This window comes from Canis lupus, chromosome X (assembly GCF_011100685.1).
Source record: "Canis lupus familiaris isolate Mischka breed German Shepherd chromosome X, alternate assembly UU_Cfam_GSD_1.0, whole genome shotgun sequence".
NCBI lineage: Eukaryota > Metazoa > Chordata > Mammalia > Carnivora > Canidae > Canis > Canis lupus.
In genome coordinates, this window is record NC_049260.1 from 8,145,214 (window position 1) to 8,168,022 (window position 22,809).

The window sequence follows — 22,809 nt, forward strand, 5'->3', positions numbered from 1 at the left end:
TGGGAGCTATCCAGTTTCCAACATTGTAAGTATTCTACAAACAAAAAGTGTCTGATGCAATAAGTTACTATGACTAGTGTGTGGGAATGAAGGTTATTACCCCTAGGCCTGTTGGCATGTTGGGTTATAACAAATCCACAAAGCAAGTCTGGCAAATTCCTGTGTTCCAAGTCACTAGGCCAAAACACCAGGGGTGACAGCCTGCTGTTGCTCCAATGCCTATCATGAAAAGTATATCTTACTTAACAGCTGGCAAAATCCATTTCCAATTACCTTGCGCTGTTGTCCAACTCAACTAGTTCTACTCATTCACTTGTTGATCACCTAAGCCCTCTTTGATTGCCACAGTAGAAAGACCCAGTTTCCCAGCATACAGTAGGTGAAGAATAAATATTTTCTACTACTGTAATGTTTTAATCCAAGTCCTACCTAGGTTGCCTCCTAGTTGTGTGACCTGAACACATCTTCCATTTATTTAACCTCGTTGGCCTTAGCATCTTTTAGTACTTCCTATCTGCTGGACACTTTCCAAGTAATTAATTCTTGAGATCCTCACAAAAATTTCCTGAGGTACACACTTTATCCCCATTTTACAGATGAGGAAACTGAGACAGAAATATGCTTTGCAATTTCTTTAAGGTTACAAGGCAGAGCTGGGATCTGAACCCAGGCAGTCTGGCTCAGAGTCCAGCTCTAACCCATTCACTTCCTTTCCTCTCCAACTAAGTCTGGTTACCTCTTAATGGGAATCCCAGTGTCCTCATGTACAAAATAAATGTTGATACTGTCATCCTAGAGAATTGTAGTAATAACAAAAAAATTGGTGAGCACTCTGCAAACACTAATTGTTGTTTCACTTACCACTACCATCAACACCCATCAACTGAAATAAGTGCACAGGGAATCAACTGGAATTTCCAACATGAGAATGATACTTTGCTCAAAAGCCATTTAGGTCTCAAAGTACCAGCTTGCCTAATTGTTTCTCAACACCTGAGAAATGAAGTCATCAGCAATGCAAGCATTGATCCAATGCTTATTCACACTTCAGCTCCTATAAGTGGTATGAATTCACCCATTCCCATGAGGTGTCAAGATATACAGAAACAAAAATGTGCCATCTTCCTTGATCTGCAGTCCACCCAACTCAATTCATTTCCGATTTCTCCACAGACATGAACAGTTTAGGCTTAGCCTTCTCTGGGGTCCATCAGCACATCGTTTGATGAGCAGTTTCCCAAGTTGCTTTTAATTCTAATGGCTCCTGAAAATCTTTGGCTATTTAATAACTCTGATGTGATATGACCAGGCAATTTTTCAAGATCATAAGCAGTTTTTAAAGTTCCTGCATATTGTGAAAAACAATCTTTTTAATCGCTTGCTTTCAAGGCCTAATAATCAGGACACAGAATCTCCACGGTAACCAATCTCAGAAAATCCTGGGCTGGCTGTCAACTCTTCCATCGAATCTGCCCGAGCCATTACTACCTCCCTTGCTGCATCTTCAAGGACAACGTTTCACATGCATTAGACCTAGGCCAACTGCATAACTGTTCATTTATGTTTCTGTTTTCTTGAAAAGATGCTGTGGCAACAATATTGGTATATTTTCTAAAAGTTATAAACACCATTCTTTCTTAACACCACTCTTTCTTAACAGATATTAAAATTTGCATACTATAAAATTCATCCTTTTATTTTTTTAAAGATTTTATTTATTTATTCATGAGAGACAGAGAGACATACAGAGAGAGAGAGAGAGAGAGAGAGAGAGAGGCAGAGACACAGGCAGAGGGAGAAGCAGGCTCCACGCAGGGAGCCTGATGCGGCACTCCATCCCAGGACCCTAGGATCACGCCCTGAGCCGAAGGCAGATGCTCAATCCCTGAGCCACCCAGGTGTCCCAAAATTCATCCTTTTAAAGTGAACAACTGGGCAGCAGGGGTGGCTCAGCGGTTTAGCACCGCCTTCAGCCCAGGGCCTGATCCTGGAGACCCAGGATCAAGTCCCACGTCGGGCTCCCTGCATGGAGCCTGCTTCTCCCTCTGCCTGTGTCTCTGCCTCTCTCTCTCTGTGTCTCTCATGAATAAACAAATAAAATCTTCTACAAAAAATAAAGTGCACAACTCAGCAACATCTTAAAGGATATTCAGCAGGTTGTGCAACTATCACCTCTATCTCATTCCAGAACATGTTCAAAATCCCAAAAAGAAACTTAGTATTCATTAGCAGTCACTCCCCATCCCTCCCTACTGCCAGCCTCTGGCAGCCACTCATCTACTTTGTTTCTGTCTGGATTTGCCTATTCTGGACAGTTCATATAAACAGAATCATATAATTTGTGGCCCTTTGTGACTAGCTTATTTCACTTAGCTTGTTTTCAAGATTCATCCGCGTTCTAGCAAGTATCAGTACCTCTTTCCATTTTATTGCCAAATAATCTTGCATTGTAGGGCTAGAACACAGTGTGTTTATCCATTCATCTACTGATGGGCAGTTGGTTATTTCCACCATGTTGGCTATTACAATAATGCTGCTATGGATATTCATGGACATGGTTTTGCATGGATATACTTTCACTTCTCTTGAATATGTACCTAGAGGTGGAATTACTGAGTCATATGGTAACTCTGTGTTTAATTTTTCAAGAAACCACCATGCTGTTTTTCAGAGCCACTGTACCATTCTGCATTGTCACCAACACTGTAGGAGCATTTCAAATTCTAGACATTCTTGCCAACACCTGTTATCCCTTTTTTGCAGCCATCTTAGTGGGTATGAAGTGGTGTGTCACTGTGGTTTCGATTTGCAGTTCCCTAATAGCACGTGAGCATATCATTCTTTACTTACTAACACACTCTACTACCATTTTTTCACACATTACATTCCACCCCTTCTGCCATATTTTAACACAGTTGCAATGATAGTCTCACTCTCTTTTTCATAAGCAACGGCCCAGAGAGGATGCAGTAAACTGTAGAATAAGATTCCATGCCCCAAAGGTGTATCTCCGGGATTTGGAAAACTGCTGTCAGAATACAGACTCCCTCAGTCATTGACTGGATTCTGGTATGAAACACACTTTCCCGGCTGCAGGCACCAGACTGGAAGAATCAGAATCCCACTGTGGAAAAATAAGCTCACGATTCTGCAAACCCTGAATGTGTCACGATATGCACCATACTCAAAGCTTATTTATTTTGAGATGGCATCTGGTTGAGCCAAGAAGTGGAAATGGAGCTTTCTCGGATAGATATGGGACCAGGTGATCAAAAGCAGAGTAGGAAGGAGAGAAGGTGTGATGGCTGTCAGACTGACGCTCTGCCATCTGGCACTCTCATACTCCATTCTTGTTGGACTTCTGTAAGTTCCTGAAGTGTCCTACCTTCCCTCCGACCTACAGGCTGTTCCTTCCAGCCAGCATGCCGCCTGCCTTCCTTTTCATTTGGCAAAGCCTCCTTATCCACTGCTTTCAGTTTAGACATCCCAGTTGCCCTTAGTCCTTGTGTTGGTTTCCTGTGGCCGCTGTGACAAATCACCACAAACATTGCAGCTTAAAACAACACACATTTATTCTCTCACAGCTCTGGAGGTCAGAAGTCCCACTGGACTAGGATGAAGACGTTGGCAGGGCTACACCCCTTCTGCAGGTTCTAGGGGACGATCTACATCCTCGCCCTTTTCAGCTTCTAGAGGCTGCTGCATTCCTTGGCATGTGACTCCTCCTTCCATTTTCAAAGCCAGCAGTGTAGCATCTTCAAAACCAAGTCATCCTTCCTTTTCCTTCTTCCCTCCCTTCCTCCCTCTGGCTCCCCTCCTTCCCTCTCTCTCTCTCTCCCACTCATTTATCCCCACATCTCCTTCTCTGACTCTGACCCTCCTGCTTCCCTCTTATAAGGACTCTTGTAATGCCATTGGCTCACCCAGATAACCCCAGATCATCCCCCACCTCCAGATACTTACCTTAGTCACATCTGCATAGTCCCTTTTGCCATGTAAGGTAGTGTATCCATGGGTTCTGGGAACAGGGACACGGATATTTGGGGGCCATTGTCCTGTCTACGGTAGTCCTCCTGTAGCAATGCCACAGCATTCTGAACAGTACAGGGGCCTATTTATCCGAAAGTATTATTTTCATAAAAGGATAAGCACCCTGTGGGACCATGCCTGTTTGTTCCACGTATATCCCCCATGTCAAGGGCATAGCTGGTACTCAATAAATATTTGATGACTGCCTAGCTGAGGGACTGGTTTGGCTTTCCCCGCCCAGAGTTCCTGGGGAAGGGGAGAAGGTGGGCCGAGACTCTATTGTAAAAGCCTTTGAAATGACTCACTAAGCAGTTTGGATTTCATTCTGTACATACTGAGTCCCAGCAAGGGTTTCTGCTCAGAAAGTTAACATGATTACAAAGTGTCTTTGGAGGAAAAGGCCCATAAGCCAGATGGGAAGAGGGAGAAACTGAAGGCAGGGTAGCCAAGCAGGAGGCCACAGCCTATGAGGACCCAGCGAGGCAACAGCAGGAAAAAGGTACAGCTGCAGAAAGATGTAGGAAGAATGGAGCAAATGAGAAGTAAACACAGCAGGATGGAGTGACTTATTTGAGAAGATAGGAGAAAGCAGAGGGGAGCGCGCTGGAGATGCCTGCAACCTGGGAAAAGTAAGCAGGCGGAAGAATGGTGACACCAACCAAAATAAGGAATGCAGAAAGGGGACCGCACTCAGAGGGAAGAGGACTGACCTGCTCTGCTCTGGACACACAGAACACGCGGAGTCCGGCGGACAGCGGGAGCAGACGTCCAGGAGGCCATCAGAAATGTGAGGAACCCAATCACCCCCAGACGGATGATGGCTCACGTCGCAAGGCTGAACGAGATCATCACAGGAGAACGATGTGAAGGAAAAACACAAGACCATGGGGACGGGTGGACAAAGAGTGGCACAGAGACAGAGGAGCAGGAGGAGACGCTGGAGATGGAGAGGCAGCAGTTGTGACCGGTGTGGGGGGGGAAGGAGGAGCGGGAGCAGGAGCCAGGGCAGGACAGGGTGGCAGGTCTGCTCAGAAGTCCAGCCAAAGGAGCTCTAAGGAGAGTCTTAGAATTGCAGTACCTTCGAGAAAACTGATAAGTAATGGGGATAGAAAAGATCCTGCCAAGATATAAGGTGCTCGTGGCCGCAGACTTTTTCCAGCAGTTTGGCAGTTTATACCGAGTCCAGAAGAATCTCCAGGTAGCTCTGCCCTTAACCTGTTTGAATTTGAGCTTAATCCTTCCAGTCCCTCTCTTTAAGTGTAAGATAAGGAGGCTGCAGCTAGATGCTCCCCGTAGTCCTTCCTGAGTCTAAAACTTGCTCTTTCCAACCTGCAAATCCCTAAATTCTGGTGAAAGTTCAATGTCCAGGCATCTGAGAAGTTACCTTCACATTAGTCTCTATTTAAGTTTAAAATTACTTTAGCGATGAATTCTAGCAGAGGGATATTCCAAGAGAGAGCATATGAAAGCTGAGTAACTATATTCCTAATTTATAAGTTCTTACGGCATTATGCGGATTTCAGACATAATTCCTTGGAAAATGCCTTTGTCAATTTCATATTTGCAGCTCTTACTCTAATTACTTCCTCTTTGGTGACACCGGTGAGCCTCTATTTTTAACGACAGTATTCATCTCTGCCCACATTTTAAATTTTAATTCCAGTTTCCACCACTATATATTTACCACTCAATTGTTCCCTACACATATATTTAGACACCCCACATTTTTTTCCTATCCTCGGTATCTTTCGGAAAGGCTTTTTTTTTTTTTTTCCAATTCAGAGCTCTGGTTGACATATACCAGAAAAGAAGAAGAAAACGACAAAGAGTGAACCCAGAAGCATGAGAGAAAACAGTACTGGAAAGCAAAACCTAGAATTCAGTTTCTTGTATAAAGTAGCACATTACGCAGAGTTCCTCAACTTCAGCACTATTGAAAGGTATCGAGCAGGATCATTCTTTGTCGTCACGGTCTGTCCTATACATTGCAAGGTGATGAACAGCATCCCTGGCCTCTACCCACCAGATAGCAGCAGCAACACCCTACCCCAGCTCTGGCAGCCAAAAATGCTGCCAGGTATTGCCAAATGTGCTCAGGGTGCAAACTCATCCACAGGTGAGAACCACATATATGATCATGTTACACCCTCATGCTAAAAAAAAAAAAAAAAAATCACCAATTTCTCCCGTTCTCCACCACAGCTTTTCTCAACCTGGGCATGCTTGACATTGAGAGCCAGAGAACTCTTTGCAGTGGAGCTGCCCTGTAATCATAAGATGTTTAGCAGCATTCCTGGCTTCTCCCCCAACTAGATGCCAGTAGCATCTCCTCCTATAGTAAACAGAATAATGTCCCACCAAAGATGTCCACACCCTAACCTCTGGAACCTATGAATATGTTAGGTTATATGGCAAAGGGGCATGAAGGTTGCAGATGAAATTAAAGGTTGCTAATCAACTGACCTTAAAATAATGAGATTATCCTGGATTACACAGGTGAGCCCACTGTAATTACAAGGGTCCTTAAGAGAGTCAGAGGGAGAAAGGATGATGGAAGAGAGTCAAAGAGATGCAACAAGGCTGGCTTTGAAAGGGGAAGGGGACCAATGAAAAAGCAAAGGAAACAGATCGTAGAGCCTTCAGAAAGAACACAGTCCTGCCAACACTTTGACTTTAGCCCAAGAGACCCATTTCAGACCTCTGACCTCCAGAACTGTAAGGTAATAAACTTATGTTGCTCTAAACCACTAAGTTTGAAAAAAAATAAAAATAAAAATAAAAAAATAAACCACTAAGTTTGGAGTAATTTGTCATGGCAGCAATAGGAAACTAATATATCACCACCCCTAGCTGTGACAACTCAAACTGTCTTCAGACATTGCTAAATGTCCCCTGGGGACAAAGTCACCTCTAGGTTGAGAACCACTACTCCACAAGATGTCCAGTCCAAACCCCTGAGATGTGCACAGTGGGGCTCTTCATAATGAATGCTACCCAAACTTTTGAATACTATTATCCAATACACAACGAGACACGGCCTATGCTCCAGGCATACAAAACTTCCAACTTCAAAAGCACTTTACATCCTTTCACCTCTCTGCGGGTTTAATGACAAGAGGTACCTTGGAGTGTAGGCCATGTCCTTTGGTCCTCCTGCCATTTGCATCCATACCCATAGTTAGTTATTATCCCCCAAATATGTGTGTGATTTCTGGTCTCGTTAGGTTACCATATAGACAGCCATGTGGTTGCTACATAAAATAAGCCATAGATGTCCTCACTCCCTCCTCCAAACCAGTGTTGCACTCAAGCCCCTCTAAGTCCTCTTTGTTGGACACTCTGGCATCACCAACTCCTCCGTGCCTCTACATGTCCATTCCTTTCTCTTTCACAAAGGAACCACCTCCCTCCCTCTTCTAAATGGCAGGCACTCTTGAAGATCAAGTTCAAGTGTTCTCTGCACAGTGAAGCCTTCCAAAATTCTCCGAAGCACAATGAATCATCACCCTCCTCCCCCGCCCAACACACACAGCCCAGTCCCTCACTGTGAAGGTGAATTCTGCACTGTACCTATTGGTCAACTCATCTGTCCTTGTCATTAGACTGAGCTCTTTAAGGGCCAACATCATATTTTAGCCTCTCTGCATTTCCAGTACCTAGAGAAATCGTGTGCTTAAGAAGTGCTTATGGGAGGAATGACGAAAAGAAGTCATGGATAGAGAAAGATCATTTTAATTATGGGTTATCAAAGCTGGCAAACTCCAAGTCAGCTATGAGCATAATCCTAGCTCTGATCCATGAGAATTAGGAGAATGTCAGGGTTGGAAGGAGACCTTACTCCTTTGACATCAGAATCAGGGACAGAGATGGGCTTCTAAGAAGAACACAAGTTGAGAAGCATGTACCGACTGTGTCACTGTGCACCATGTATCCCTTTGTTCTCCCTTCTACTCAACAGATACTCTACCCAGCATGTCCATGAATCCGTTTTTGTTAAAATGGTCCTGAAACACATAGTAAGGAAATATTAATAGAGTCATAGCTGACTTTGTTTAATACCTCCTGGTTTTAGACCATAAAATGGCCATTTGGGAACTTTGAGTAAGCACAAGGCATAGAGCTGCGGGCATTTATGAGAGTTGTGGGAGCGGAAGCCAGTGTATGAACAATTTAGTTTAAAAACAGAGAATCTGCTCAAAGAATTAAGCAGAAATAAATGTGATCCATCACTGGCTAAACCTGAATGAAGGTGAATTCTCAGGTTTGGCTATGGATTCAATGGAAGAGAAACAGAATAGTTTAACAAACCGTAAGAGGCCTATGTGACTCAAGAGAGATGTACATGGTTTTGAAAGTGGACGAAGGCCCCAGGGAAACTTGATGCTGGCAGAAACCACTTCCATGAGCACTTGCTAGATAACCAGCATGAGGTGCTACATTCACCTCACTGGGGCAGTTTTGCCCCCCAGAGAACATTCAGCAGTGTCTGTAGACATCTGTCATTGCCACACTGGCGGGGAGGAGTGCTACTGGCATCCAGTGGGTAGAGGCCCAGGATGCTACTAAATATCCTACAAGACATAGGATGGCCTCTACCACAAAGAATCATCTGGTGACAACTGTGAAGAATGCAGAAGCTGAGAAACCCTGAGCCAGAGCAACCCAGGAACGGCACAGGAACCAAAGTGCTCCTCCAGATCCCACTTCAAGTAACCTTGCAAGGTATCCACGTGCTGGACTTTTGACAGTATTGATAAAGCTTCTCTTTTAGGAGAGAGGATCCAGCTTGTTTGAAAATGAGAAGAACAAGCAGTGCTCAACTGGAGGAGTTTCCCGGGTTTTTGAGAAGGTTCCAGGGCATTAAACCTTTGAAAGGTAATCTAGGCCATTAAATTCCAGACCCAGGGGTTACAATAGAATATCTGGGCCTCTACTAAACAAATCCAGCCTTGGACCTTCAGTCCATCCAGTCACTCCATGTCTGCCTCGAGAATAAAGAAATTGGGCACACGCGTGCGTGCGCACATGCACACACTCACACACACGTGAACATCCGATGAGAAAATGTTGTTCTTTTGCTAGATGAGGCTGGCCATGTGCTAAGTATTAACCCTGCAAAGAGGTGAGAGTCACGGTGGACAAGCTTGCAAACTGCCCAAATGCTGCATAGAACAGTTAAAAGCCACCAGTACTGCCGCAGTTCAGATACATGTTCATCGATTATGAGATTTTAGTGGAGAAGATAATTTCTAACCAGCCATGGTCATCTACAGAAAAATACCTTTTGGTCATAACAGCAACAGTATCTGTATGCTACATTCCAAGTATGTACAGTTGTTAAGAAAAGCAGAGACATTCTTAATGATGCGATTGGGTTTAAACGTGAACGTCAGTGGCTGTCTAATCCATGAACCTGGCTTGCTTTTGCATTTCTCTCTCCTCTCAACTCATGCAAATTATTCTGATAATGTGCGCGTCAGATATATAGCAGGAATTCACCCCTCCTAAACACCGAGAGACATTCAACCTCCAGATTTTTTTATCCTCTCTCTAATGCTAAATTCTCTGTCGGGAAAGAATCTCTTGTTCTCTGACTTGTCTTTCTACTGCCTGTCTTCCTCAAGAAAATAGGCAGAACAGTCAGCAATGTTTGTTAGTTTTTGTGACCCATACTCCCCACCCAACAGCATGTTACTGTGACATGATAACTAATATTCTATTAATATGTGAGACTAATATTTGATTAATACTGTTGGTTTTTCTAAGGCAGTCTATTAAGAGACAAATTTTCATAGTTATCTCATGGTAACAGAGCGAGGTATGATCTCGGACGCTATTTTCAAACTGTTTTCCTTGGTTGTGTTTCCTTGATTTAGTCCAAATCTCCAGCAATTACATGGTATTTCATTTCATTTCTGTAATTCTAACTGTACTTTAAAATCTTTAATTACAACCAATGGAATCTCCCTTCCCTTATGGAAACAGATCCAAGGCAAATCTATAGAATTTGTGAACTGAAAGAGACTGGAAGTTGTTCATTTCTAAAACAACTACTATTTATTCTCTAAAAGCACGCTGCTTTCCAAGTACCCATCGACCACAGTTTCCCAAGAGCTCTATTCGCCATTCTTCTTAACCAGATGGCAAACATTTTAAAGGTACCAAATAGCTCCCTCTGAGTTCCCTATATATTAAAGATTCCTGATAGACATATATTTCGTTAACTACTAGTTGTCCGTAGTAGAATTTGGGCATATTTCCATGATCTTTCATAGCCTGAGGCAGAGATCCTTTTTCTCCTAGATTAAACTGCTATTTGGTACCATAGATTTCTGAAATCAGACCTTTAGGGAGAAGAAAAAATCAAAACTCGAGAATTCTAGTAGTTACTCCCCACACAACCCAAACACACACACCTACACACACACACACACACACACAAACTATCAACAACACCCTCCAGAACAATGTTTCTGAATTCTCTGTAGAACAACCAGATGGCAGGCATATTTCAAAACACAGTACATCCAATCCTTGTAAGAGCATAGGAATTAGATCATTCGAGTTCTGAAAAATATCCACATTGGATGAAGGGATAAGATGACCCTTTGAAATCGCCTGTAGCAGAAACAGGAAAGCAGAACATCATCTCTCCCTCCAGCTCCCACCACTGCTCCAAAGTGGAGCCAAGAAGTCCTAACAAGACACACATCGGTGGCCCCTAGAGACCTCCCATTTCCAGGCACCACTTAACGGGCCAAAGGGGGACAGCCACACCATGGAAACCTCTCAGTGGGTCCCTGGCTCTGTAAATGTGAGGCAATTAAACAACTGCCCAGGTGTCCAGCCTTGGGCCATGAGCAGGCAAAGCACGGTACCCTACCTACCTCGGACTTCCACACAACGTAGGGGTGGCTGTGGCTGTTGGGGGGGGACTGGAACTTCCTCTGCTGGAGCCACCTCCTGGGAGAAGTGAAGATGCCATTAGGGCCACCCCCGGAGGAGCAGAGGATGGCGCTGCGGCCGCTGCCGGGCCCGGCCAAGACTGAAGGCAGGTCCCAGGCCATGCTCTTCTTGAGGCCACTGCGACCCAGGGGGACCTCATACTCAAAGTGGAAGCTGCCAGACGGTGACTTCTCCAGCGGAGTGCTGGGCGTGGAGAAGGATGAGCAGAGGGGTCTAGGGGGTGGGAGTCGGTTGGCCCGGGGGTGTGGGCCCCGAGGAGAGGACGCCGATCTGGGGCCGAGACCCTCGGCCGCGGGCAGCGGGGAGCAGAGGCGACCCGCGGTGGCGCCCCGCGAGCTGCCCTCCACGCCCGCCTCGCCCCCGCAGCCGCCGATCAGGGCCGGGTCCAAGCTGCGGGTCTGGCGCAGCTTCCTCTTGGAGAAGCCCTTGGCCGAGGCCGCGCCGCCCGAGGCTGGCGAGGAGCAGGAGAAGACACTGTGGAGCAGGCTCTGCGCGGACATCTCGGCGGGACCGTGCCTGAGGACCACGCTCTTCCCGCTCTCGGGACGCTGGCGACTTGGAACCGGGAAAGGAAGGGGGCTCAGGCTCGGCTGCAGGCGGGGCTGGCCGGACGCTGGCCGCGGGCGGCGGAGGGCAGTGCCCGGCTCACGCGCCACCAGCGCGCTCCAAGTGCCCCAGCGGGTGCAGAAGCAGAAGATCCATCACCAGCCTTCTAGGAAAAGAGGTCGGGCGGCCTCCTGCGGCCGCTAGAACCTTCCCCCAGAGCCCAAGTCGCGAATGGGGCGAGGAGGAGGAGGAGGAGGAGGAGGAGGAGGAGGAGGAGGAGGAGGAGGAGGAGGAGGAGGAAGGTCAGGCGCTCGTTGGGTTCCCAGCTCCAGCCCGCCAGCGCCACTCCCCCTTCGCAGCTCGCGCTCGCTGGCTCCGGACAGCCTCGAAGTCCTCAGCAAGCTCCTCCTCGCGCCCTGAGGACGGTCCCGAGGGCTGGGAGGAGGCCTCCGGGGCGTGCGCTCAGGGGCGCCCGTCGCGCGACCCGCGCTGCGAGAGGGACTTCCTCGGCTCCGAAGTCGGGCGCCCCAGCTGCGCCCGGGCTGCGCCGTCCTCGCGTCCCGGCCCCCGAAGCCGCGCGTCTGGCCTCGGCTCGGCGGTCGCGCCCACCCCTCCGACCGGCTCGGCGCAAGGGGGTCGCCAAGCTCCAGGCGCCCGCGGGGTGCTAGCCTCGCCACCAAGTGGGGACACGGACGGCGCTGCGCCTGGGGCCTCCCAAGAGCCGAGTGGCTCCGCGGGCGGAGGACTGCTGGCCGCGCTCAGGGAGCGAAGAGAGAGCCCCGGGGGAGCGCCCAAGCCCCACCGAGAAGGGCTCGGGGTACGGGCAGCCCAGCCGTGGGCCCAGGGCCGGAGCGGAGCTGTCCCCGCACGCTCGCGCGGGAGGCAGGGGGAAGCGGGCGGGAGGGAAGCCCGGGCTGGGGCTGGGGCGGAGCCAGGAGCAGGAGAGAGCAGAACGTGGAGATTTCCAGGCGCCAAACCTGGGAGCCGCGCAGGAGAGCGCAGCTCGCCGGTGATACCGGGTTTCCAGGGGAGAAAGCCGGGAGGACGGAAGTTCGGACCTTCTCCCTGTCTCCCATCCCCCACCCAGCTCGAGGGGGCGCCAGCTCCACTCACGTTTCTGGAAAGGAAAGGAAGTGTCAGATTGCACCCCACCCACTGGTGTCAGATGGGCAGCCCGGGCCGGTTGCTCTGAAGTTGGGAGTTAAATCTCCCGTCTTCCTATTGCTGCCCCCTACTCCTTTCCCCCCTCCTTGTCTTATAGGACAGAGATTCAGTTCAAAAGCAGTGGCCGCAAATGAATGGGCTGGAGACGGGGACGCACTGAGGAGGTGGGGAGAGTCCTGGCCCAGTAAGGGTCATGTGCGAATGTACTGGAGGAGGAGGGGTGAGTGGGGTGGGCAGGAGGCAGGAGCCCACAGCAGCGTCAGCCCAGAGCCGGCGGAGATTGGCGCTCACAAGGGCTAGGTCTCCGGGTCTCGGCTCCGGGACGCCCCTGGGCGAAGCGCGCCGCGGCCACATTCCTGAGAAGCTGGAGAACCTGGCGATGTCCACGTGCCCCACTCGGACGAGCCTGGAAGCGGCTTCTCCCGCTACCGTCCGACCCCTGGAATCTAAAAAGCGCAGAGCCTCCCCGGCCTGTCGGCGGGCTTTGTGATGTAACATCGAAGTTTTGCAACGCAGCTTACAACCTTACCAGGGGAGAGAAAGGATGTTGAAAACGCCCGCGTACTTGATTTAACTGTTCGCGTGTCCTCTTTTACCGCTTCGGGTGAAGAGAACTATATGCGAATGCAAAGGTGACTTTCCTCTACCGTTTCTTTTATTAAAAAAAAAAAACTTGACAATGAACCTATAAATACAGGTGTTTGGCACAAACGTTCACCTTGCTGTGGGTACCTAAAAACTGTCCAACTTTGATTTTGCAAGACTTCTATTATTCCCTATGAAATTTTCAGGGAAAAATTTTGTCTTTTTCAAAAGTGTGTTCAATGTTCCTAGATATTCAACTAGCTAGGAGGAGGCACGTCGGGGGAGCTAACAGAAGAATCCAGCACCTCCACAAAGGGCTTCATTCGGCCCCCAGGATCTCTGCCGCACATGCTTTTGTAAATGCGGGTGGGACAGACTGCACCCTGGGAGTTCCTTCTGGGAACTTTACGACCTATCTGCTGCCTAAGGACAGAATGAGTTGGTTACAGACTTCCCAGCACTCTCACTGCTGGCCATCTCTTCGCACCCTGAGACTTAAGTATTCTCATTGGCTGATGATCAGGTGTGCTATGGAGAAGTAAAATTGCTTACTGCCCTGCCTGACTACACTCGCCAAATTACATTTGGAGGATTGTCCGCATTCGCTTTCCTCCATCCTCAAACAAGTCACATTAGAAATAAAAGACGGTGGGTCTTGCCTGCCCTTTCCTTACTCGACAATACCCTGTAACTTGTCACTAGTAATGAAAACACTTAATATCTCTACCATTCAGATACCATTGCGTGGAATTGGTTATGCCTCATTGGCTTTTGGCATTTGGAGTAGATGGTTAACCAAGTCACACTCCATAGAACCTCTTATAACTCAAGGTGGTTGAGCAAATGTAATTTATGGTTCATATACATTGTACTTCTCTAAACCCATATAATAACCATGGAGTTGAAAATGCAACCCTGCCACTATTATATAAGGCTTATAAGAATGCCCTCTAGGTATAAAGACATACATTCCTGGTTATAGGATGTTGGAGAACCAATGAGCAGAAAGATTCTTCTATTGGCACTTGGGGCTTGGAGCAGACACATCCAGTTAATTCATCATCTTGTTTCCAATGGATCTTGACTCTCTATTAGCCTGAAGCTTGCCTCACTGTTGGGAACAATGAATAAATTATTTTAAATATTCATAGAATTAGCTTCGGGCTCCTGGTTTAAAGCCCAGTATAAGCTTTTAAAACTCTGGGAGTGGGGTGGAATATAGTGGTACTTCTGGAAAGAAAGCATTCGTAAGAAAATTATTTGGATTTTTTAATGATATTTTTTGAACTATTTTGATTTCCAATCTATTAGGTTTATTTTGCAGTCATTGTGGTTTGTGGCATATTTATTCATTCCTAGTTAGGGCATCCTATTTTACTCTTGTTTGTTATATAATCCTTTTGCTTATATAGACCCAACTCATATTGGCCTTTGTGATTGCCATCCTGATTAAGGAAGATCTGGGTTTCATTTACCAATTTCAAAAACAGCTGGTCTTGTTACATTGATCGCCAGCATCTTTCTTACAATTCATCAGCCTGCTTCATAAGCAATATAACTGGTAATCTAGAAATAAATGGTTTTGAATATATACTTTAAAAATCAGATCTGTGGGACTTTGCTCCTTTTTCGAGGGCATTGCTATTGAAAAGTAGTGTCCATGTTGGTTTATTTTTTTCCCTCAGAATCAAAGTTAATCAAAGCCCTAGGATACCTGTTATTAAAGAGCAGAAGAATATTCTAATGAAAGTTCTAGAGTCCTTGGCCTCACATCAAGGTATCCTTTTATCAAGAATCCTAGAATACTCATCAGTTTTCTTTCTATTCTCTTGAGATACTATTCCTATAAACACATACATCTTACTACCAAAGGATATATTCTGTTAAAACAAATTTCCCTTTTCTTAACTTTATCCCTTGAAATTTTTCTTATCTTTAGCCAAAATTCCTCTTTCCCCTTGGTGTTTAGACCCTCAAGCTATTTGTAGATTTTTATCATGCCCCTTGGGTCTGACTCTGTGGTTTGGCTACACTATAAAGTTCATATTTTGCTTTAAAACCATCATTGTAGATGATCTCCTCTGGATTCCCTCCAGTTGCTTATTTCTTTTCAGTCCTGATGTCTAATATTGTAGGTTGGGGCATCCTATTTTGCCCTTGTTTGTTATATAACCCCATTGCTTATATCGAACCAAATCACATTAAACTTCCTGATTGTTGCCATATAATATTTCAGATTTCTATCTGCTTGGCTCCCCATGCTTAGCATCACTGATTTTTACTTCATCCTGCTTGTGTCTCTCAAACTGATTGTGATCCCTCTGATATTTCCACATTTTAAGTGGTAGCTGGGGTCAACAGTTCACAGCACCTTACTCTCCCATAGAAGTCCAGAGTTCTGCCTCTAAGTTCCTGAAACATGAAAAGGGGGACAGATTTTTAACCTATGTGGTGTGGAGTATATGAGAAACGTGCAGAGAACTTTACAGGACTTAAGAATGTTAATTACATTAAATAACCAGACTGTCCCATACTCAAACTGCTTCTTAACTGTAAGCTAGGAATTTTTGTAGCTGAACTAAGACTGTTTCTTCTGATTCCTATTCTAGGATCTCCTTGAATAAATATAATTGCCAAGGCACTTAAACTACAACTGGTGGATGTCAGTATGGAGATAAATCTAGCGTTGCAGGATAATTCCATTTGGGTAAGATTTGCAAAAACTCACTTTCTTAAACACCAACCCAGCATTGAAGAACAGTGAACACTGAAGAACAGTTTTCCAAACATGAAAATGTTGTCAAATATTCTCTAGAAGGTGAATATAATGATTTGCATGGTATAAGGGTTTTTGAGAGCTTGAGTCATAATCCGTACCATGATGTGAAAAGACTAAGAAGTTCAACTCTCCATCTTAGAGAAAAACTTACTATTATATTACCAAAAGAAATGTTCAGAGGGGGAAATCTTCATGCAAATACTAAAGGGAAAAAGCACTGAACATGTCTATACCACTTGTTAACTCGAATTTAGTGTTGTACTCAAGATCATCTTTTCAAAAAGTTTGGTCCTGCCCTTTTAATCATAACAATATAATAACTAACACTTGTTGGAACTTACTACATGGCAGGCACTGGGCTGAAATCATGCATGCGCTCTCCAAATCAACAGTCACAAGCACACACGAAGCTAGAATACCTAACCCCCAACTGTATAGATGAAGAAAACCAAGTCTCGTAGGTCACCCCCTGGTTAAGTGGCAGAGCTAGTATTTCAGATCCACGTCATCCAATCTCAACCTCTAACTCTCGTAGGACTAGAACTGCAGATTAAGAAACAAGCCCTTCATTTTGGAAGTGCTTTGGGACCCTTCCTGGATGGATTTCAATTTGTTGGTTTCCCATCTAGCTGTGTGACCTTGGCCACATCACTTCACAGCTCTTGATCTCACTTATCCATCCGCAAAATCACATTCACTTCAGAAGGCTGTAGAAATGAGTAAAGAACCTAATGAATGCAGCATGCTCAGCAAAGAGCATTCTGGAGGAAATGAGTACAATGACAGGAGTTGTAACTATAATCTATCCAAAAATCTATCTATTTTAAATTACTTTATGAATCCAGATATATTGAATGACCAACCACCCCTAATGTGAATTCACCTGGTCTAACTCCCAAAAGACCTATTCAAACCTTTCCAATTTGCTAATGAATCATTTAAAATTATTTGAAAAAGAACTGTGGATGACTCAGTGAATAGTCATAGCTGGGGTTTTCACCACTCCCCAAGTTTTAGTGAGGTGCTATCAATACCAACATAGTCTTTCAAGGCAGGGCACTTTTTTGAGTTAAATGAAGGACAACTTGGGATTCTCCATATTCAGAGAGGAGTGTAGGGAATGTTTTACCTCCTACTACATTTATATACCAACAGGCCAGTTTGGGGGCTCAAATTCACATTGCCCAGAATTAGAATCATGAACTCTTTCTCTAAAAGAGGCATGCAGTTGAAGTTTGAGGTTTGATCTCAGAGTCCTGGGATCAAGGCCCACATTGGACTCCACACTCAGCACAGAATCTGCTTAAGATTCTCTCTTTCCCTCTGCTCCCATCTAAAATAAATCTTTGAAAACAAAACAACTTAAGCCAAGTTCCAGTATGGATGTGCTTAGCAGAGTACCAGGAGCCACACGTGAAACAAACAATTGTTGTCTACCTGCAGCCACCATTTGAAAGAATCTTCCAGCATCAAATCCTAAATGTGTGACCATCACCACTTTTGGTTTTGGCTTTGGCTTTGAAACTTGAACTCAAGAGACTTTTAATAATAATACAGGTTGGCTAACAACCAAATTCTATTTCAGTTTATAAACATTTTTTAAATTTTTTTAAAATTTATTTTAGAGGGGCAGAGGAAGGAGAGAATCTTAAGCAGACTGTTTGCTGAGCACAGAGCCAATGTTAGGCTCAATCTCACAACCCTAAGACCATGACCTGAGCCAAAACCAAGAGTCAGTGGCTTAACTGACTGTACCATCCAGGTGCCCCATCAGTTTATAAACATTTTTAAACACGGTTTGTGCCGGTAGCATTCCTTCTTCAGCTATACATAGTTACATAGCTTTTAAGATCTTCCCATAGCATGTTTTAGATTACTTTTGAGGATGAAGAATTAGGTAACGGGGCGCCTGGGTGGCTCAGTCAGTTGAGTGTCTGCCTTCGGTTCAGGCCATGACCTCAGGGTCCTGGGATCAAGCCCAGTGTTGGGCCCCCTGCTCAGCAGAGTCTACTCCACCATCTCCTTCTGCCCCTCCCCCAACTTGTGCTTGCGTGCTCTCTAATAGTAAAATATTTTTTAATTAGGTAATAATGTAAATTCTTTTTAATATTTTATTACTCTAAAATTTTCATAGTCTAAACATTTTTCAGTATTTTTAATTTTTAAAAGTAAATAATGTGGAATTTTTTCCTCTGAAATTTTCATTTTCCCCAGAATCCTGCCTTCTCTACATTGAACACATACAGGAAAACCTATTTGCCCAACATTTTTTCTAGCGACAAGATAGGGTGGGGCACAGGAATGAATGAGGAAAGAAAACCAGCTGGTACTGTGTCCAGGGTGTATATTTTTTTTCTCATCTACTTTATTGAGGAATAATCTGTATACAATAAACTGTACCAATGAGTTTTGACAACTGTAAATACCTATGAAACCACAGGCACAATCAAGTCCAGAACATTCCCATCACCTCCTAGGTTAGCTTTTATTAATGTTCCATGAACACAAACAACTAGATATTGCACCATGTAATGGTTGAATTATGCCTTCGGTCAATATATAGAGGGAGGGAGGAAGGCCTAAATAGAAAACAGAGCTTCTTACTTCTTGTAGTGGGTCGAATTATGTCCCCCCCAAAAGACATGTCCAAGTCTAATCCCTGGTACCAGAGAATGTGACTTTATCTGGAAATGGGATCCTTGCCGATGTAATCAAGTTAAGATTAGGTCGCACTGGATTAGGATGGGACCTAAATCCAATGACTGGATTTATAAGAGATATTTATAAGATCTTTATCTTTATAAGAGAAAAGAGAGAGCAATTTGGATGGATACACACACACACACACACACACACACACGAAAAGGTCATGTGACAATGGAGACAGAGATTGGAGTGATACATCTACAGGCCAAGAAACACCGAACATTGCCAGCAACCACCAGATAGGAAGGAGACAAAGAGATTCTCTCTCAGAGCCTCCAGAAGGAACCAATCCTCTTGACACCTTGATTTCAGACTTTTGGCTTCTTAACTGTGAGAGAATAAATTTCTGTTGTTTTAAGCCACCCACTTTGTAATAATTGGTTACATTTCTTGAGCATAGTGTGCCACAGCTTGGTTCTCGTTGTAATGATTTAATAAAACCCAGAACCAAGGGATTCATTGAGCAAAAAGCAATCACAGAGAATTTAAAAATAAGGCAAGAGAATGGCTAATGGATGGTTCTAAGAACAGTGACATTATTGTCATAGCAGCAGCTAAGTCACAGCTAGGTCCCACACCTGGTTCTAATCCTCCTCTAAGATGGAGTTCACTTTTCCCCTTGGGAACCTTCTGTCCTTCCACGCATTTGTTTTAAGAAAGGCGTTAGGGCTTGGTTTTGTAATTGGTCAGTAACACACAGAAGTGTATCACTAGCTTAAGCCAAAAAGAGACACTCAAATTTGGAGGGCTGTGATGCTTTAGTTTACCTTCTTTGGTCCTTAATGCATTCTTCATTTAAGGGGCTGAGCTCACATCTGGGATGCTAACGAGTTCAAATGCCAGAACAGTCCTGAGAGAAAGGCCTTTAAAAAGACAGATGGGAACTGATCACACTCTTCAGGAGGCATGGAAAACCAGAGCCCAGGAAGGTTTTCTCTCAAGAGAACCACCAAGGATCCAGTTAAAAAAAGCAGAGCTGCTCAAGTCCATAGCTGTATGCCCTTCATTTGCCTCCTGTACAATTTATTGGGAATTCCTTGGGTATTTTTCACAGTTCACTGCTTTGTGGCATGACACAGATTAGAGACATACCAAAGAACTCCCACCCCCTTTAAAGATATAGGAATGAAAATAAGACACTCACAGATTGTAATAAGCAGGTTGTGGATCAGGGAGCTAAATTTAAGGGGTTTTCCCCTTTTTAAATAGAGATGGTTTCATAAAACAGTGCTATGGAGCTGGCAAAAGCAAACTGCTGGAAATTGTTGAAGATTTACATGGCAGTGGGGAAATGTCAGGAATGAGAATCATAGAGCTAACTTTTAGTACAGGCTCGGCCACTAACTAGGCCAGTCAACCAACCTTGTGCAAAATAAATCCCTACCCACCTTCCTGGTCTCAGCTTCAAAGTCACTCTCCCAAGGAGCTCTCCCTGCCTACTCCTCGTACCTCGGCTAAGTTAGGGCCCTGTTACATGCTCATTTACTCACAGACTTTTCCTTCACCATAGCACTTGCCAACAGAATGATAATTACATGGTATTCATTAATGCAACTGTGTATGTTCAAGCTCTACCATCCTCCAGGATCATGGGTTTCATGAGGCAGGAGCCATGACTGATTGGTTTTCTCTTGTATCCCCAGTACTGAAACAGCTCATATCACATAAGAATAAGGGCTCAGGGATCCCTGGGTGGCGCAGCGGTTTAGCGCCTGCCTTTGGCCCAAGGCGCGATCCTGGAGACCCGGGATTGAATCCCATGCTGGGCTCCCGGTGCATGGAGCCTGCTTCTCCCTCTGCCTGTGTCTCTGCCTCTCTCTCTCTCTCTCTCTGTGTGACTATCATAAATAAAAAAAAAAAGAATAAGGGCTCAATCCATAATCATAAATCGATCTGTCAGTCAGCCCCTGTCCTCTCATCTGGAATCTGGTTCTTTTGGTCCCTGCTGGCTCTTGCCTTCTGTGTCTCAGAAAACTTGGAATTATCCTCAGGCATCAGAGGTAGGTATCTCTGTTGATCTGACTTGTTGTGAAAGGACTCAAATAAGCAATAACGATGTAGGCATCTGCTTATCAAAACTGTTGCTATTTTGTTAGATGCATGGCCTTTGAGTTGGACATCTCCTAAGTTTGAATCCTAGGTGTGTGTAGGGAGGGGACGGGTGCATGTGCCTGTCTGTATGTGTCTGTGTGTGAGAGAGAGAGAAAGAAAGAAAAAGACAGATTAACCAACCTTGAGTAAAGCTATTTAATTCTTCACAGACTCAGTACTTCCTCAAATACATGTAGTTTATAACTATAAGATGTAAAGCATTTAGTACATTTTCCAACACAGAACACACAAATAATAACTGTTACCTATTATTAATAAAATTTACTAGCATGGATTATAGAAATAAAGTACATAGTATGGCTTATCTAGGCCTATCTGTATATGACATCATAAAATAAAATACCTAATAACAGTAATAGTAAGAGTAGCCAACCCTTCATATGCACGAAGTGCTACACAAGTACTTTATATGGGTTATCTTATTTAATCCTCAGAACTTGATGAGGTACTTATTATCTCCATTGCCCAATGAGGAAACTGAGTCACTAACAGGTTACAAACTTGCCTAAGTGAGCTAATAAATGGTAAAGCCAGGATTTGCCCATCTTAGCTGATCAATGATGGAGCCAATAAGTTCATCCCAAACACACAATGCTAATTGGGTTTATAAAATGTTCTCTATGGAAAGTGTGACAAATAGAAAAGTCACACTAATCTCCCCATTCACATGATCTAGAACACATGGACAAGATTGGGGTCAGATATGGGTGTGCAAGCACCTATTCTGTGCCAAAAGCTCTGCATAGATGATTCCTATACAACTTTGCTATGACATGAATATTCTTATTCCCATCTTCACCATAGTGAAATCACCATAAATCAGTAATCCACACCCACATCTGTCCAACATCAAAACCCACTTACTTCCCACTATACTTTATGAATGTCAGACAATCTGGCTAAAAAAGATCATGGTCATCATAAAACCTGAACAGAATGTCATACCCCTAACTTGAACTTGCCAAGTTTCATACTTTCTAAATGCAGATGGAAATTAGACAGCCATAGCTCTGTTTCTTATGCATATTTCCACTTATTAAAAGAGTTTTAGGTGGCTCAGTAGGTTAAACATCTGCCTTCTGCTCAGGTCATGTTCTTGGGGTCCTGGGATCAAGCCTCCAGTCTGACTCCCTACTCAGCAAGGAGTCTGCTTCTCCCTCTCTCTGTCCCTCCCCACTCCCCCCAACTCGTGCTCTCTCTTGCTGTCTCTCTCATGTAAATAAATAAAATCGTTTTTAAAAAAGAGTTCTAGCCTTCTTTCCTCCAGGGTAAGTCTTCAAATTTTGTTTCTGGTATCACTACCTTGCTTTAAACATGTTCTTTTGGACATTTTTCACTTACTGCATATTCCTCTTAAATTGTGAAACCCCAAACTGGACACAGTCCTCTTATAAGGGACATATTCAAGCTGTATTTAGTTTGATTTAGGTATGCCAAATAAGAAGTTGAGTAGTAGGCTTTTATTCACATTTCATGACCTGCCTGATATGTGTAGGGTAGTGATAAGCTCATCAAATTATTGTTATCTGTAAAGCAAAAGGAGGCCAATCCTACCAAATTGGGTTCTAAGGTTATAAGAAGTAAGTTACTTAATTCCCTTTTAGGGAAGCCTGGGTAGCTCAGTGGTTGGGCATCTGCCTTCGGCCCAGGGTGTGATCCTGGAGTCCCGGGATCGTGTCCCACATTGGGCTCCCTGCACAGAGCCTGCTTCTCTCTCTGCCTATGTGTCTGCCTCTCTCTCTGTGCCTCTCATGAATAAATAAATAAAATCTCTTTAAAAAAAATCCCTTTTATTATTCAGAACAGATCCTTCTGCCCAAATGAGTTCTCATCAATGGAAAGTCAGTATACTTGAGCCAGATGATCCTTGGGGCATTTCCAAAGTGCATGCCGTAGCTAAAGAGTGTCTTTCTAAATGGAGA

The 22,809-nt window shown here is 44.7% G+C and overlaps 2 protein-coding genes across 2 annotated transcripts in view; both read right to left on the reverse strand.

Annotated features, from left to right (window-relative positions):
- The window catches only part of ARHGAP6 (Rho GTPase activating protein 6), a 484,849-nt gene extending 473,085 nt beyond the window's left edge, over positions 1–11,764 (reverse strand). The window contains exon 1 of the mRNA XM_038586811.1: positions 10,917–11,764. Within this exon, the coding sequence (XP_038442739.1) occupies positions 10,917–11,495 (579 nt within the window). The 5' untranslated portion in view covers positions 11,496–11,764. The remainder of the gene's footprint in view (positions 1–10,916) is intronic.
- A 438-nt stretch (positions 11,765–12,202) lies between these two features.
- LOC119868146 lies at positions 12,203–13,203 on the reverse strand. Its single transcript, XM_038586692.1, has 2 exons — positions 12,997–13,203; positions 12,203–12,658 (listed from the first exon to the last, which is right to left on the reverse strand). Exons 1-2 carry the CDS (start codon positions 13,201–13,203, stop codon positions 12,206–12,208), a joined length of 660 nt encoding a protein of 219 aa, XP_038442620.1. The 3' UTR covers positions 12,203–12,205.
- Positions 13,204–22,809: the final 9,606 nt, after the last annotated feature.

Coding starts and splice junctions, on each gene's coding strand:
- LOC119868146 (XM_038586692.1), bottom strand. CDS start 13,203: ATGTTACATCACAAAGCCCGCCGACAGGCCGGGGAGGCTCTGCGCTTT. Junction 12,659..12,996: donor GACCCGGAGACCTAGCCCTT/GTGAGCGCCAAT, acceptor TTTCCTTTCCAG/AAACGTGAGTGGAGCTGGCG.